General features: G+C 56.7%; 1 protein-coding gene across 1 annotated transcript in view; it reads left to right on the forward strand.

Annotated features, from left to right (window-relative positions):
- The window catches only part of LOC113205705 (netrin-1-like), a 43,535-nt gene extending 30,415 nt beyond the window's left edge, over positions 1–13,120 (forward strand). Inside the window, exons 3-8 of the mRNA XM_026421462.2 lie at positions 3,019–3,207; positions 5,665–5,814; positions 5,899–5,970; positions 8,966–9,034; positions 10,627–10,921; positions 11,004–13,120. Coding sequence (XP_026277247.1) covers positions 3,019–3,207; positions 5,665–5,814; positions 5,899–5,970; positions 8,966–9,034; positions 10,627–10,921; positions 11,004–11,145 — 917 coding nt within the window. The 3' untranslated portion in view covers positions 11,146–13,120. The remainder of the gene's footprint in view (positions 1–3,018; positions 3,208–5,664; positions 5,815–5,898; positions 5,971–8,965; positions 9,035–10,626; positions 10,922–11,003) is intronic.
- Positions 13,121–17,861: the final 4,741 nt, after the last annotated feature.

Genomic DNA, 17,861 nt, shown 5'->3' on the forward strand with positions numbered 1-17,861 from the left:
GGGGGGGTGGACTGTCCCCTGTGAATAACCTTTGCACTTCCGGCGGCGGTGCCGGAGGCTGGAGAGGCGTGTCGGCCCGACGGCCCACCCGACTTAGCCCGCTCATGTGCCGACTGCTGCTACACTGCTAGCAGCACTGGACAGATACGCGTGCATGCGAGCGACCTTTTCATTGACTGCCAGTTCATGTACCCACCGTTCTCCCGCCCCATCAGCGTGCTGTACCTACAGCAGCCAGCGCTATCTATGTAGTATATATATATACACCGAGCGCACCTGCGCAGGTGCAGCCATTGTTTTGTGTGCTCCTATTCTTTTTTTTTTCTTTTTTTCGCGTGAAATCTTCTTGATGACAGAATCAACGGGCAACGCTAATGGAAATATGCAAATGAGCCGTTGGTCATTTCATTTCTGCCCTGCGGTGCTGGCGGTGCCGGTGGCGGCTGCTGCTGGTGGGGGGTGCGCCGACAGCCAGCCCCGCTAGAGACACAGACACCGCTGCGGCGGCCGCAAGCTGCTCCGCATTAAAGTTGCAGGCCTCTGGCCAGCACAGAGAGCTCCTCCTCTATATGCCTTTGTCGGCCGGGTAGCTCGGCACACCCGGCGCGGCCCGGCCTGGCGGGCCCGTGTGCAGCTTAGCTGCCGCCGGCGCGAGAGCCGCAAACCCGGCAGGAAGGCAGATAACCGTGCGAGGGACGCTGAGAAATATTTAATGGCGTGCTGTAGGCCCGGTTACCACCGCGGCGACCACCCCCGCTAATACATCGCTTTAGTGACCCCCGGCAGAGGGACCGGCAGGGGGTGAAAAATGTCCCAGTACGCCTATATGCGGGGCGGTTAGGGGCGGCTCGGCCGTCCCGGCGCGGGGCGCGGGCAGCCATCTCACATGACGACTGCGCCTGGGTGGTGCGGCGCGACGGGGTTCGGCGGACGCCAGTCGGAGGGGCAGAGAAGGCCGCACGACGACTCGCACGGGAGCTGCACGTCGCCGTCAGCGGGGACCGCGCACCCACGATGAGTGTCGTAATCCTGATTTCTAACGTGAGGGTCGGGAAGGGGGTGCCCCAAAGTATTTTATCTCCACCATTTAATATTATTAGTGCCTCGCACGCGGGTCCGGGGGGCGGGAGCCCCGCATCTGGCCGGCTCCACTCGTGCAGCCCGCGCCGCCCCCGCCGCCCCGCGCACGAGCAGGAAGAGGAGATAAGGAGACGGCCGGAAATCGGGAACACGACGGCGGGGTGGGGCCGCGGCCGGGCCGGGCGGGGCGCGCACCACTGCGGGGAGGAAATGGCAGCGCTGATGACTCTGTTGCCGCCTGCTGTTAGCCCCGGCAATCTTTTCCCACTTTTTGCGGGTCGGCTGCGTCTGCCGCGGAGGGTTCAGTGGCTCCGGGCGGGTAGGCCACAGGCGAGGCCACAGGCCACCCGCTCTGGTCTTCTGGTCTGGGAATGTTTTCCGCGTCCTTTTTTTTCGGGCAGAGGGCGAGTTTGTGTCTAAGCCCGACGAGGTGTCACGGGCGCCTGACACGCCCACCAGAGGGAGCCTGACCCTGACGCCGCCGCCGGTGACGGCGAAAATCGGGTCCAGATGACTGGCGAATTTGTCGCCCGGCGCTCCGGCCGCGTCCTCCGGGGACGAATCTCGTAAAATCTGGCAAAGCGTCTTCAGAGCTGGCATGGCGAGGGCGCGCCGAAGGGCGGCGGGTCCTGGGCGGAGGAGGGCTCCCGCCCGCCCGGAGGGCTGCGGAGGGGCGCACGGAGGAGGCTCGGGCGGGAGCAAGGGAGGGCGGAGGGCGGGAGCCATCTCCCCGGCTTGTCTTTTCGTCTAGCCTCGGGGTGACATGCTATCGCTCTCAGGGCAACATTCCGTCTCCCGTAATGAGCCCGAGCCTGCTACCCCTCCCTCCCAACCCTCCCCCTCCCTCCCCTCCACTTTCGCTCGCTTAAAAATCCTCAACTGCCGCCCTCTCTCTTATATAGCTGTGACCGCCGCCACGCGGCGCCACCGCCGCCGTTACTCCTCCCCCTCTCCCCCTCAACTTAGTCGACGTTTCATTTAGACGAATGAGATGTACATTTGGTCCCGGCCGAGCCGAGGCGGCCGAGCTGCCGCGGGGGTGCGGCCGCACCACCACCGCCACCGCCACGACGATCCCCCGCCAGGACATAATCCCCGCAGATTACTTAAGGCTGATGGATTCGGACGTGTTTGAGGACGCGGCTGGCGCTGCACCGGGAGCAATCTGCACCACGCCGGAGGAGAGAGAGACAGAGAGAGAAAGAGAGAGAGAGAGAGAGAGAGGCGGTGGGACTTCATACCGTACTTACGGCCGCCCAGCCTGGGGCCCCGCCGGGGTCGCCGCCCATGCCAGCCCCAAACTAACTCCCCCGAATCTCCTCACAAGTTTGCGACGCACTCCAACATACTCGTCGCGCCGAGCACAACGAGATACGCACACAAGTGGGGGCGCACATAATGAGAGAGTGTCTCGACATGTTCGGAATAACATGGCAATTTGCCTCGACGACGCCCCTCGACGTTCTAGAAGACTTCTTCTGGAAATAAAAAAACACCCGGATATAAAATAGCAGACCAAAAAAAGACGGGGAGCAATTACGCAAAGTTAAAAAATTACTCCGTTTTCTTTTTGTCGTCTTTCTCCTGCAAAGAGCATCAGCTAGTAGCAGCTCCCGCATCGTCACCTCCCACGGGAACTAACGCGAGACCCCGGCCCGGCCCTGCAGCCCAGCCTGCAAAGCCGCTTGGCACACTTCCACGCTTTTATCACACTCTTACTCCTATTAAGAGCCCCCCCCCCCTCTCCCCACCACTGATGACGGCGTGCAGCCCCTTGCCCCTTCCACCCCCGCCCTTAACGGTTAGTTTGAACCCCCGCCAATTTCACCCTCTCCCCCTCCACGCTCAACGACTGCCTTCTCTCCACCCAGGTACACACATTTCCGCACCAAAACGACCTATCCCGCTGAATTTTTCCCCTGTTTCTTCTGTTTCCAGCGTGCAACTGCAACGGCCACGCGCGCAAGTGCCGCTTCAACATGGAGCTGTGGAAGCTGTCGGGCCGCGTGTCCGGCGGCGTGTGCCTCAAGTGCAGGCACTTCACCGCGGGCCGCCACTGCCACTACTGCCGCGAGGGCTACTACCGGGACGCCTCCAAGCCCATCACCAACCGCTACGCCTGCAAGCGTGAGTAGTACCGCGCGACCGGCCGAGTTTGGCTCAAGTTTTAAAAGAACCAAGCGAAGCCCTTTTTAAAAGTTTTCTTTTCTTTTTATCGAGTCGCGTCTTGCGGTGTATCTCGGTCTAATCCACGCGTCGCCTGCTCGCGCACGCCCGGCGTGTCGCGGGGAGGACGTTACGTACTGCCGCACTGCTCGTCTGCCCGAACAGAGCCCCGCACACATCATTTTTTTTTTGCACTCAAACTTTCGCGCCGATAGTTCGAACGCTGATAAATCTTACACTGTAAAATTTGTAAGTCAACGTTCATGCCAGAAAACCATGCCTAATTTATCTTAGGTTTTTTTTTGTTTTTTTTTTAAAGGACCGGGTTTGGCAATAAGATGATCAATGACGGAGTCCCTCTTCATGATAAAGATAAGCCATAAAGTTGCAATTTTTGAAGTCAAACTATTCCATAGGAAATTGGGAGTGTGTAACATTTTTTTTATCAAATCGAAGTCATAATTAAAATTTTCAGTTTCAAACAATTAATTCGCGTCACTCACCTTGCCATTTTCAATGAAAGTTTTTAAGTTTTAAATGGTGTTAATGGTAGACAGATTCAAACTGCTGTTATACTGCACATTTTCTTGAGAGAGTGCGGGCTCTAAACATTTAAACGAAGGCAGATGTTGATTAAAGAGAGGTTTTGTCGCGAGCAATTAAAATCAACATTACGAATTGATAACGAAATGGTCAAGTTTCAAAAGTGCAAAAATACCAAACTGGAGGGTGGGGTTGCCTGGGCGGACGCGTGCCCACGCATCGTCCGGCTCTCATTACATGGCCCACGTGGAGCCTGGGAGGAGCGGAGGGATTGCGAGCGATGTCGCCATGGCCGCTGGAAGATGATGGTTAACATAGAAAATTAGCTATTTTTCTCGTAGTTTGGAGAGGTTATAGCCCGCTCTGAAAATGTAGGAGTCAGCTTCCAATTTTCGTTTTTCATGGGAGAAGTAACACGCGTGCTTTTGTCGCTCTGTTTGAGTGATGATTTTCGAATATTGCTTCATTTGCATGACGAACATCACCAAAAAGAAGCGATGATCTAAAATCATCCCCCATATGGAGAAATATGTTTTCAAATAGAGCGACGAAAACGAACATCGCTTAGTTGGAACGATAACCACCACTCTTTTTAGACGAGATGAATATTATTCCAGATTCCAGTGCGTAAGAAAAGTTTCACCTACTCCAGGTATCTTATTATTTTTTGAATATAAGTTATTGTTCAATATTTTTACTCCACTGCTACATGTAAACAACTGCTGAAAAGGGAAAAGGCCTAGATAAAGAGAGATGTGAGGAAACTTATATTGCTCAGCAGCGACAAGTCAAACATCACCTCATCATAAAGTAAAGAACGGAGCGTATACAGCGCGGAGCAGAGTGGCTAATTTCGTGAAGTTGTTTCTTCGCTCCTTACACTACACACTTTGCTCCTTTACTTTCCCGGGAGCGTGAGCAGATCGCGATGTGCCTACGACAGGCGTACAACCGCCGCGCCGCCACGGGCCGCCGCGCCGCGAGGAGAAGGAAAGTTGTCCCGCCGCAAACACCACGCTCCTCATTGTTTGCTAGGAGACAAAACGCTCCCCGCCGAGCAGTTTAGGAAACCATCAGCCGTCGGTAAGCAATATGGAAATGTCCCCCCCGAGCCGGCCGCGAGCCCCGAGCAGACTTCAATTGGCTTATTAATTTCCTCCCTTCGCGCGCCGCTTCAGCAGAAATCGCGAGCGTTCCTATAGTCGCACAGCAGCAGCAGCCTACGCCCCCGAAGATAAACGGGCGATATAAGATTAAATACCAAAATGGGTTAATGGATTCACGGCGCGGGCTGTCTGCCTTGCTCTGCCCGGCGCGCGCTATTCAAATAATCTGGTCCGCCGCGATGGAAAAAGCTATTCGAAATGACGCTCACAAGAGGGTAAGGGGGCGGGGGGATGCAAATCAGCCGCAGGGTGCTGTTGGGTGTCAGACTGATTCTCTTCATTCCAGCAAAAGTTTTCCCCGGGCCGACGGCGCCCCTTCTTCAATTCTTATTTGGTATTTATGAAAGGAACTTAATAACTACGAAAAGGAGTGCATAAGCAGCGGAGAGGCGAGGGGAAGGGGAGGCGGGCGAGGCTGCCTCTGTCGAGGTGGCAGGCGAGCCGGGCTGTCACAGATTGGCTCTGCGGTGCACAACTTTTCTCGACGTGACGTCAGTATTGAGTCCAAAGTCTCCGTCGAGTCCGACCAGCCCGCACCCGGCCTAGCTCGCCCCTTCCTCAACCCCCTTTTTCTAACGCGCGGGGTCACCGCCCCGCGACTTTACAGACGCGACCAACCCGGCAAAAGAAAGAGGGACTATACAACAAAAATATTTATTGAAAATAGTTATGGAAAACTTAAATTACACACTTTGTCGTTGCTCCACAGCGTGCGATTGCCACCCGATCGGCGCCTCGGGCAAGACGTGCAACCAGACGAGTGGCCAGTGCCCCTGCAAGGACGGCGTGACGGGAACCACCTGCAACCGCTGCGCCAGGGGCTACCAGCAGAGCCGCTCGCACATCGCGCCCTGCGTCAGTGAGTACTCGGCCCAGCGTAGCCTGTATGTATAGCGCCCCGCACCACGCGCGCTTCTCACACTTCTGTTGTTGTTTATTGCAGAGATCCCCAAGGTGTCCGCCATCCAGGCAACGGAGGGCGAGGATGACGACGACAGCGCGCCAAACCGCACCGGTGAGTACTGTACAGTGTAGTACCAGCTCAGGCGTGCTCCAGGCGCGTGGGCTGCATACCCCAGTGTGTGTTTGTGTGCACGACCAGGCAGGCATCCGTCATAGGACATGACGGACGGCCGACGGCTACGACGACGACGAGGACACCACTACCAGGAAGAGGACCGGGCCCAACTCCGTCGACATAGACGGACCATGGACTTATAAAACAAACGCCAGCCAGATACATTTACAGGACAAATCAGTTCGATGAAACCTCAAAACACGTTCGGGGGATCTAACCGGAAAAATTCTATACACCTTTTCAAAACAAGTATAAACAAAATACTTTCAACGATTGTGTATTTGTTTTGGTGGTCGAGAAAAGGGAGTGCGCTTTGTGTAGGTGAGAGGAGGGGATATGCCGGGGGTTTTGGGGGCACGCGTGGATTTAAAAAACACCGTGACCCCCCGCCCCCTCTCTCCCAACTGCCTAATCGGCATAGAGCTCCCCACCGCAGTATTCCGGCGAGCAGAGAATTATCGGAGGCTATTTAATTACTTCCAGCGCGACTGTAAAACAAAAGCGAGGCGGAGTTTTTTTTAATTTCATTTTTGGGGGGAGGGTGGAGGGGGATGTGCCCTATCCAGCGCCTCCCCCTCCCCCTCAGCGCACTTATTATCCCACACGTCGCCGGACAGGAAACCATCAGAGGGACAGGAGGAGTGGTTCCAAAGGTCCACAGGGAGGGGGTGGGGTGCGGCGGGACGGGGTGGGGCGGGGTGGGGCGGGCAGAAACAAATGACCCCCTTAGGGAGTTCTGGCACACGGGGGCTGCAGCCCAGCGCTCCGCGGCGCGGCCTTAGGCCGGGAAGCTACCAGGGCGTTAGCGGGGCCCCACCGCGATGGCCTCCTCTCGGGTTCTCCCCCGAGTCCCCCCAGGGCGTTGGTATACAGGTTACACAAACCACTGGCTCTCTGGATTTGCGCCAGATCCATTTCGGGAGTGGATAGGAGGCCTATAGGAGGCAGCGCGCCGTGCTTGGCGGCCGCGTTCCCTTCCAACGGCCCAACGGCGCGCGTTATGGGCGCGTTCGGAAAACTAAAGGTGCGCTGTAAGGGGAGGGGAGGGATGAGGGGAAGGGAAGCTTGGCTGCGAACATCGATATGAACATAAACACGACGTCGAGCTCATGAATGCAGGCATGGGGCGGCCGGGGTGGGGGCGCACGGCGCTGTGCGGAGCGGGGCAGGGTGGGAGGCGTTCGCCCCCTTCGGTTCGGTTCCGTGTGCAAATCGCTTGTTAACGAAATCGCTTTCGGGCGCGCCGATCTCTCACTCCGACGCGTCATTTCTCACTCCTCGGCTTATGCCCTCAGCGCGTATTGTTTCACGGGGCGGGAGGGGGAGAAGGGGGAGGGAATGGAGTATGTAGCGAGTCACCTCCGCCCTCCTAACGCACCCCGCCCTGCGCGGGGAAAGGCGAGGCGAGGGCGGGGCGGGGCGGGGGGCGCCAGACACAGAGAGACTAGAATTGGGAAACACGAATCATGCTGCTTGCCGGGCGGGAAGATAGACGATTCTCGTGGGCCCCTCGCTCTTACTACCGCGCGCGCGCTGCCCCAGCTTCTCCGCCGTGATGAGAGAGAGTGTGTGAGAGAGACAGGACATGATTGATTTAAACCCTACCGAGCACGTGCCCCCCGTCCGCCCGCTAGCGGAGCTGCTCCGGCAGCCAGCGCAGGCTCACAAGCCACCACCGCCCGGCCCTGCCCCGCTACCACCCCCGCACACACAACACCGCCCAATTCCTTTTCCCCCTTCTCCTCCTCGTCCTGCGGCGCGCAGAAACAACTGCCAGCGCCGATGATTTAGTCGCTCACTCCAACTTAGCGCGCAAGATTTGTTTGCGCCGGCTGCAACGTGTGGCGGCCCCGTTATAAAACAAACGTGGCGCCGCCTCTGCTGCGCCGCCGCTGCTGCGCCGCCGCTGCTGCGCCGCCGCTCCGCTCCGCCCGACCAATCAGATTACAACGCATAACGGCCGCCGCAAGGGATTGGCTCCACACAAACTTTTCCGCCCCTGTCGCTGCGTTCATGTGCTGTATGCGTGTGTGTGTGAGAGAGAGAAAGAGACGGTGGATATATTTTCTGTGAAAATGCACGAGCAGCAGCATCGGCAATATAGTGGTTGTACCACCGCGCGGGCACGCAGAGGACGGCGACGGCGCACACAAAGTTGTTGTAGTAGTATAGCGGAGCGGGTAGAGTGGCTGTTGACTGTTTTCTGCAACAGTGCGATCGAGCTCCGTGTAAAACAGTCGGAGCGGCGCGCGGCGGTCGCCAAACACAATGGCAGTAATGACACAAACAGTCCGCGGAGCTAGGTGCTGCTGCGCGGTGCTGCGCCGTGCTGCGACTCGCCTCTTTCTCTCTCTCCGCCGGCGCCCGCAAGACTTTTAGTTTGTTTGCAGTCCATTAACCAGAATCCCTAGCCGGGCTCGACTGGCCACGGCGGCGGCACGACGGCGGCGGTGGCGTGGCGGGCCCGGGCCCACCAGGGGCGCACGTTCTGCGTGCGGGGCGTGGCACAGCAATCCTTGAAGTGCCCGGCACAGTCGCGCGGCGGGCCCAAGCAATCCGTCATTGTCTAGTGTCGCGCACGCGTCAGTCCGCGCGCAGCCCCTCCGAGACGCGGGTCGGGCACGTCGGGCACCACCACCCAGACCGCCTGACTGACTGACCCACATACACTGCCCGAAGAACAGCCGTATCGCACACGGCCGAGTATTCCAATAAAAAGAATATCTTGGAATTCAAGCAGATTCCTTGAAAACTGTCTTGAAAACCAAGTAGATCTCTTGAAATCCAAGATGTAATTTTTACCGTGTTCCATGTGATGCCTGGCGGCCACAAAAATAAACTTACGGCGCCTCTTTCCGCCACGCATTGCCTTTCTCTACTTCCATCCATCTGCTCTCTTTTAACTGTTTTGTTTTCTCTCCGTGTGTTGCAGACCAATGCGGAAAGTGCCAGATCAGCACGAAGCGGCTGAACCAGCGCAAGTACTGCCGGCGGGACTACGGTGAGTTGGATGGCGCGCAGCGGGCGCCTGGGAGGTAGGCCACCGAGATGCACCCGCGTGCTGCGGGCCCGGCGCGCCAGGCGCTCCCCCTCCAGCCCAGCAGCCCCCCGGACCGGACCCGGCTTCGCGCGCGCGATTCCAGCTCCAGCAGGAGCCTCGATCCAGAATCCAATTTAGCCCGGCGGATCCAGGTGTGATCTGGAGGCGACCGTCCTGGGCCGGCTGGCCCGCGCGGCGAAGCCCCTGCGCGCACCCGGCGCGAGGCTAGGCCGGCCCCCGGCGGTTGAGAAATAGGCTCCGTCTCCGTCACCGGATATAACTAATCCCCTTCCGTTCCCTTCCAACGCGGCGGCCTGCCCAGCTCCCGACTGCTCATCAGCCCCGTGCGAGAAAGACGCGTGGCGCAGCGAGCGAAGCCCGGCTGCCCCTCTCTCTCTCCCCCGCTCCCATACAACCCCGCGCTGCTATTTGTCTGCCGCCGCCCGGTTTCAATAACAGCGATGTCGACCTCAATATCTTTCGCACCTCATATGCAATGCCGAACGAATAAAGCACCACGTCGGCTGCTAGCGGCATCCCTGGGACGTGGGGGAGAGGCAGACGAGAGAGAGAGGGAGGGGGGGGGGGCTGTAGCAACCCCTGCACCCCCGCGCGCCCGGGGGCGTCGGGGATGAGGACGGGCGGAGGGAGTGGAGCGATATGAGGAGCGCGGAGAGGGCGGGACCCCGTGGAGGCCCCCGGGGGTCGCGGGGCTGGGCAGCGTGGCGTGGTGTGGCGGGGTGGGACGGGGCGGGGAGAGATTGAAACGTGGGAACGCCGCCCTATGTAAATGGGCACAAATAGAATGCAAACAGATTGAGAACTTGCTTACGCTCTCCCGCCCGCGGGCACGGCCGGGGAGGTCCCGGACCCCGAGCCCCGGGCCGGGCGCGCCCTCCGTCCGGACCCGGGACCTCCCCGACGGCTGCCCAGCCCGCAGGGCCTCTAACTCTGTAGTTAGTTGTAAACCTCTCCGGCAGAGTTCAAACTGTTGTCAGGCAGGCCAGGGCTCCTTTATTTCGTCGCAGCAGCGGCTGCTGACAAAGTTTTTGATCTTGCTCGCGGTGTTGGTGTCGCAGCAGGGCGCGCGGGTAAAAAGAAGGGTAAACAAAAGCGAAGCTGCCGCTGCGCCTTGGGCCGCAGTGATGCGGCTGGTCCCACCACAGGGCGACAACACAGCGGAATGATATTGCCCCCCTCCCCCTCCTGCCCCCCTCCCCTCGCACGGAGAGAGTGCACTTAAGGGCCTCTGCAGTGGCTCGGCAGTGCCATGCCCTTGCAAGGGGTTGCGGTGCTCCTCCACGCCGAGGGCCGAGGGCCGAGCCCAGCAGAGACCGGCGGGGCCCCCGAGGGTTCGGGGAGGCGCCTCTAGAGGGGCCCTGGCCCGAGGGGCGCTGGCCCCAGAGGCAGTCTGGCAGTCTGGCCCGCCCCTGGAGGGCCTCGCCTCGGACCCTTGCGCTGCAGACCGCAGTGCGTTTGGCCACAACTGTCGATAGTCGAACCTACATACGCCCCTGGAGCTCGCTAAGAGGCCTTACCTTTGGTGCTTTCAGCCGTGCTGGTTCAGGTGCTGTCCCGGGAGGACCCGGTGCCCGCGCCGAACGACCCGGACATGGACGCCGACGAGCCAGAGGACTCCGACGAGGAGGACGACTACGTGGACCCGGACCGCGACGACGACGAGGACGACAGCGGCGCCGACTCCGAGGACTGGGTGCCCTTCCGGGTGTCGGTGGACACCGTCTTCAAGAAGGCGGGCGTCCAGTCGCGCCTCAAGAAGGGCCCGTCCTCGCTGTGGGTGCGCGCCACCGACCTCGCCTGCAAGTGCCCCAAGATCAAAGTCAACAAGTGAGTAGCGTGCCTCCTTCGATCGCACGCGGCGGCGGTGCGGTGACCCGGGCTGTCCTTCTGACTGGTTGTTCTGTTGCAGGTCGTATCTCATCCTCGGGAACGAGGGAGAGGGGCTGGGCGCCGGGCTCACCATCACGGAGCACTCCATCGTCATCGAGTGGCAAAAGGACTGGACGAGCCGTCTGCGCCGCTTCCAGCAGCGGTCGCGCTTCTGCATCTGAGCGGCCCAAGACGAGCAGGGCCTGGAGGGGAGGCGGGAACCGTGTGGGTGTGACTCACACGAGGCGTTAGCCAAGGTCGTTTTATTTACAAAAAATAAGCACATCCCTGGACATGAGATCCATGAAAATAGACTTTGAAAACAACGGAAAATATGGAAAAAGAGAGGAGTAAAAAAAAAGAAAAGGATCCATTTAAATTTTATTTGAAAATTTCGAAATTTCGGACAGACGCACCAATTTTCAAAAACGGCGAGAGATTTTTTAATTTAAAAAATACATGAGTTTAGTTGAAAAACTTGTTTTTAATGGTGGTTCTGCGGTGAGGATATCTTAACGCTAGTCTGAAAACATGGCCGAAACTTGTTTGAGAATAGGTGGAATGTTGGTATAAGATCCCTTTTCATTCCTAAGCCAATGTACCTGTTTAAACGTGCCAACAACAACAATATGATGCAATAACATAGATACTGAGGCGTAATAAGGCGAAAAGGGAAAGAAATTAGTTAATAGTGTCAAAACGTTTTGCGCGACTGCGACACGGACTATATGACTGTTTTTTTGTCGGTTCAACCGCCCTTAAAGAGAAAATGAAATTATAATGTCTTGGAGATGTCTCGGCTGAATCACACCAATTAATGTGAGAAAGGAAAAGCTGGAGATATTCTTAGATTGTCCTAGTACTTACAAGCCAGGGCAAGCACCGCTTACACTGTCGTTATGGTCCCAATCAAACGAGACAGCCGATAGTTACTTTTGTTATCTAAATGGTACACTGTAAAAAAACGTCTGCAATAAAACAAAAGTTTAAAGCTGTAAATTATAAACAATTTAAAACTGTAAAATTTATTGTAAATTGTAGGGTGAGTGATACCAAAGTGACACTGAAAGTAGTTTTAGACTGCACATTCGGAGAACAGTGACAATTTTTACAGTAACGAATGTAGGCCCTTTTTTACAGTGTATCATAAACATTCCATAAAAATGTGAGCGTGTTTGACTCAATTTGTAAATATGACTGAAGAGTGGAATAACGCACGTACCTCCACAATTGGCGAGGATCACAAGTCCGGTGGGCTAGATGCCCGCAGTTTGTATCATAGTGCCTAGGCTGTAGAAACTTTTACAAGCGTTGTTCGCTTAGCTCTGTTCCTATAACTTATTAATATTGTTCTAGAATGGTAAAATCAATTTGTTTATGATTGTGCTTTGTAGAAAAACAGCAATGGGTGAAAAACATTTTGACGAGGTGGTGCAATAATGCCCCTATTTATTGTTTTTATAATTAAAATGGTTGACCCCTTTTTTGAGTAGATGTAATTTTCTCACTTTTTCAATATCAGAATTTTTTATTATGTGATGCCAAAACAAACGTAGAATCAAAGTCGACGGCATAAGCACACTCACCTTTGTTCACATATCTCTGATGCAAATCACAGGCAATCAAGATTTTTGTTTAATTCTGGTAACCTGAGAAATTGAACTATTCAGGACACCAAGGGGAAACCTATTAATGTTACGTTTGTATACATATCTCTCAAAGATTTCAAGCAGTCAAGTTGTTTGAATGTAATTTTGGGTTAGCATTGTTTTGAACATCTATAACCTGTTAACCATCATTTGTCATTTTATCACTTTTTCTTGTATTTTTGTTGTCTGTGATATACCATTTTTTATTTGGCCTGTGAATTCGGTACTTCGCGCTTCCATGACAAGTGACTGGACAAAAGAAATAAGACATGCACTTACGAGCAAAATCATTTTTCCTGGACAGCAATTAGTCATCACGCCAGGCATTCGCAGTTATTGCAAAAAAAGGAATAAAGCTTTGTGAAAGGCGTCTCCTCAGTATGACACTTTTCCTTAATTGTTAGATTACGTTGTAACATTTTTATCTGTGACGCTTTAACATTTAATGCGATAACATCTATATTACTCTTGCTACCATTGATATTACCAATAAACTGACTGTACTATATGCCCGTTGTTCATTCAATCAGTCCTTTCCTATGCGGCCCGTACAACACGAACCTAAGAATAAGATTTTGAACGACCGCGGTTTCCGCCGGAGGTTGATGTAGCGCGATCGCCCGCCGCCGCCCGATGGGCTGCCCATCCCGCTCCTCCCGCGTGCACGTTGGGTTGCCTATCCCCCGGGCGCCCCTCGCTGCGCGCGGCCGAGCAGGAGGGGGATGCGCGACAGCGCTCGGCGAGAGGTGGAGCGAGCGAGGCGCCAAACGACCGGGCGAGGAGGCCAGCGGCCGGGCCAGCTTGATAGAGGAACTCGGACGTCCTCCAATCGCGGCCCACCGCCCTCCTCAATAAGGAGTCCCCGCGGACCGTTGCTGCGGACAGCACCAGGCCGTCCCCGGGCCGTCCCCGCGGCTGTTCACTGGACAGTCTGCGGGGAGCACTCCCACTTTTACTGCCCACGATAATGGCGGGCACATCGCAACGCCCCCTGTCCTCCTGCGCCCCGCCACGCCCGCACCATACACGCCCCAGACGACCGTGGGTCCATCCACACCGCCGCGGATACAAACTTTGACCCTCCTCCACCTTCGCCTCCGAGTACACGCTCTTCTTCCACGACCCGATAGAGGAAGTTGCGTAATTATCAGATACCTTCGCGTCCAACGTATATAATTGCTGAGCTTAACTTGAACTTGTTGCTGAGCTTAACTTGAACTTGAAATTGAACTTTAACTTTGAATGCTCAGCTCTGTCAGGAAGCGCAAGGGGAGTCCGCCCGGAAGACGGCGTGAAGTGAGGCGCCTCGCGTGAGACGTGGGATGTGAGGTGGACAGGCATGCCAACCAAAATCGCGAAAACATTTTAATTTTAGCGCGCCGCAGGCCAAGGTAGACGCACATTTTGCTCAGCTTCACACGGTTTTAACGTGCGTCTACCTTGTAAATAAATAACAAAATAAGGAAAACAGAAAAATTGCTGAATGAATACATTTACACTGAGGTACCCCCTCACCCCACACCATTGGACAACCAGGAGGGTGTCCAGGTGTCCCTTCCGGTCTTTCCATCCCGTTTCTCCGTCCCTCTCTCCTCATCTCTCTCGCAACCTCTCGCGTCCCCCGCTGCCGTCGTCTCTTCGTCCTGCAGGACCAGATAAACCATAAAGAGTGGCGCCTCCGGGGAAATCACGCGGTTTACATGAGTGGGCGCGACTTGTAACGCCGCGGCGGAGGAGCGACGACCCCACCGGCAGGGTCAGCCGCAGCCGGCGGCAGCCACCACCACCACCCCCTGTACACACGGCACCTGTTTGCGGGCTGTGGACACAACGGGGATTATCCTATCCTCGGATTGCTCTGGAGACTTAAGTGTGTACATGTACGCAGAAAAAGTGCGTACCTGGCCGTGTAGAAATGCCGAGTGCATACCTTGCTACGTACATACTTGGGCACAAGGTCACAAAGCCGCCTTTACGCAAAAGAACGCTGACACGCAACACTGTCGTTGTCGTTAACAGTTTAACTATCATTGCTGTAGTATCAATCCTAGTGAAATGCCCCCAGGAAACAGTCGATTTTTTATTATTATTAAACGTGTGGATTTCTTCTGTGCAGTGCGCCGTCTGTTACCTCAGCGCGCCCAGACGTGGGCCGCGCTGATGCGATCCATCCATTCGATTAAAATTGAGGCGCGCGCGCGCCGCACCGGCGTGAGAGGAGGCTGGGAGGGGGTCGAAATTACAAACAAACCAAATAAATAAATAATAATGCATTCACGATGTCACAAATCTCGGCGGGCGGCGGCGGCGGCGCGTCGGAGAAGCAGGGGGGCGGGGAGGAGCGCGCGGGGATATAACGATGGTACAAGGAGCGCGGCTGCGGCGGCGCGACTCGCACCTTGTTGGGCCGCCGAATATGGAGAGGAGCTCGACGCGCCGCCAGGTGCGTGGGCAGCGGCGTAGCAAAGGCAGGGCAGGTGGGGACTGCAGCAGCTGCAGCGCCTGGGGGACTTCCCTGATGCCTCCCGCACTTCAACGCGCCTCCAGCTGCAGCGGTGTTGCATACAGCCAGACAGGTCAGGTGGCGTCAGCGGCAGAGAATATAGGGACTTCCCTGCCTGCCGCACACCAAACGCACCTAGCTGCAGCAGCGTAGAAAACAGGGCAGATGGGGACTGCCGCAGCTGCAAGCGCCTGCCTTCCGGACTCCAATGCACCTCCAGCTGCAGCGGCGTAGCAGATAGGTCATGTGGTGGCTGCAGCACCTGCAGGTGGAGCGCGCCTAGGGACTTCCCTGCCCTCCGCACTCCAACGAGCCGCCGCCCTCTTGGAATTATTTTTATTGCGCCATTCGCCTGGCTCTTCATTTTCCTGACACGGAAGGGGCCTTCCCGCGCCGGCCTGCCTCGGCACCTCAAAACCAACGATGGGGAAGTGGGGGAGCAGGAGCAGGGGGCTCTAACTTTTCGTTTGGGTCTACGGCGGTGGACTCGCCGCCCGGCGTGGGACGGATGAGCGAGAGAAAGAGAGACGGAGAGAGAGAAGTAGGAGGTGCTACCTAATTAATTGGGCACCTCTGCAGCCTGGCGCGGCTTTGGCTGCACGCGGCTGCGTCCGCGGCGGCGCGGCCGCCAGAGCCGGCGGCTTCTTGCCCTGCAAGACCGCGGCCGCCCGCTATCCGCACGCAGCCGCCCAGTCGGACATGGCGCCGGAAACGGCGCAATCACTCACGATGGGCGCGGCGGGGCCCGGCCGACGGGGAAGCCCGCTGTTAGACACGCGGACGCACACGCGCTCCCGATCGGCCGGCGCCGGACTAAATGGCACATTTGTAAGGTTTTAAAAGCCTCCCTCCTTCAAAGAGTGGCTACGGTTTGGAGGCGTTTAGAGCGGCAGTGGATCAGAAATCGGAAAATCCAGCAAAGTTGGGCCACATTGTGACCGCACGGATGACGCATACTGCTGATTCTGCTCCTGGTGTAGCCCGACGCATCCTCGCAGAACTTGGCCACATTGTGGCCACCACGCCACACCGCACAGAATGCACCCTGCTAGGCTGGCGCTGCCCGACGCGTTGTCAGCCCCTCGTCCCCGTGGGCACGTCGCCCAGCACTAGTTTGGGAATGGGCCCCACGAGGGAGAAAGAGGCCGGAAAATGGTTCTGGCCGAGCGAGGCGGAGCGGGGCGAGGCGCGGCGGTGTGTTCAAATTAATTTCCTCCACTGCGATGTAGTTGTGTGTGTACATTGTGTACATGTATATATACTCTGGAGAGCGCGCCCTCATGCTAATGCTGGGCGGCGGTGGCGAGGCGCTCCCGCCCGGCGCGACCACCCAAAAATACAAAACAAAAAATGCAGAAATAAAAACAAAATAAAGAGCATGGAATCCGGCAGATTGCGAGCTTAGTCTGCATGGCGCGGCGTGGCGGGCGCCAGGGCTGCTGTGGGTAGTGAAGTGAACACACCCAAGGGCCGCTCGCTGTCCTACGAGAGGAGAGGGGCGGGAGTGGAGGTGGGGGTGGAGGTGACGCGAGGCTGCCGGAAAATGCAAAAAAGGGAAAGGCAGGGGGTGGGGGAAATGTGAAATGAAAAGAAAACGGAAGAGAGGAAAGGGGGGCCCGCGGGGGAGGGGGGATAAAAAGAAGCGAGCAGAATGCACGTACGTTTCTGCACAATAAGCCCGACGCAATACAATTACCCAAATCGGCAGCCATCGTTCGCGGGGCGCTGGCTGCGCTGCTGGCTGCCGCGCCTGCGGATGCCAACTGCCATGGGGAGGCGCGGTGGTCGCGGGGCGTGGAGCAGAGCAGAGCAGAGCGGCCTATGGTCCAATCACCAAGCGCGGAGAACGGCTGACAACATTCGTGATCCTTTACTGTTTTAAACAAAAAGGACATTAATGCGCCCGATGTATTTAGGAAACGAAAACGCCTCCTCAGGGCGTGGCGTGGCCGGCGCGGGAGGGGCGCGTGGAGCGGCCAGCGCGGCGGCGCCTACGAGAGTCGTTCGTTGTTAACTAATTTGAATAGACAAACAGTATCGATCAGGGAGGGGATCGTTCGCCAACGCACTGCTCGGCTCGCGCTGGTAGATTCAGAGGTAGCCACCCGGAAATGTGGACCATCTATACTCATCCCGCTTTTCCAACTTTGGGCTTGGCCTGACTGTTCAGGATGTCAGAATCCGACTCCACAAAGAGCTTCACATTCTCAAAACAAGTGAACTCACCAGTTTGTTTCCAAAAATTGTGTGTGTTCTGACGGATCGCAGTTACTCTGGAGTGTTCTCTTTTCCCGAGCAATTACTGTTCACGCTTCCTTAAACTCTCCCCGTCCCTTCGTGCGCCCACAGCAGCGGTGCCCTTCTCTCGGGCCGCGTCCGAAAGTCTCCAGAGTATGGAACCCCGCGCTTACGCCTCGCGCTCGCTCCGCCCCAACAGCCACTGCCTCCGAAAACCTCTGCCGAAAACGCATTAATTGGTGACGCCGATGTTGTTCATTTTCTTTTCATTAACTCGAGCAGCGCGGCCGATGTCGTCGTGCCCGCCGCCCCGCATCTCTCCGCGCGACGCGCCCCGCCCTCCGCGCGGAGTCAATTCCGAAATCATATTTCCATTTAATTGGTGTTGCATTTTATTTCCTAACCGCAGCAATAACCACGGTCATTTTCGTGACAGCGCGCGCGCGCGCGGGGAAGGGCGGCGGCAGTAAGCGACGGAGAGACTGTCAGTGCGAGGAGGGGCGGGGGA

Source organism: Frankliniella occidentalis, unplaced genomic scaffold (assembly GCF_000697945.3).
Source record: "Frankliniella occidentalis isolate FOCC.00 unplaced genomic scaffold, Focc_3.1 Scaffold169, whole genome shotgun sequence".
Taxonomy (NCBI): Eukaryota; Metazoa; Arthropoda; class Insecta; order Thysanoptera; family Thripidae; genus Frankliniella; species Frankliniella occidentalis.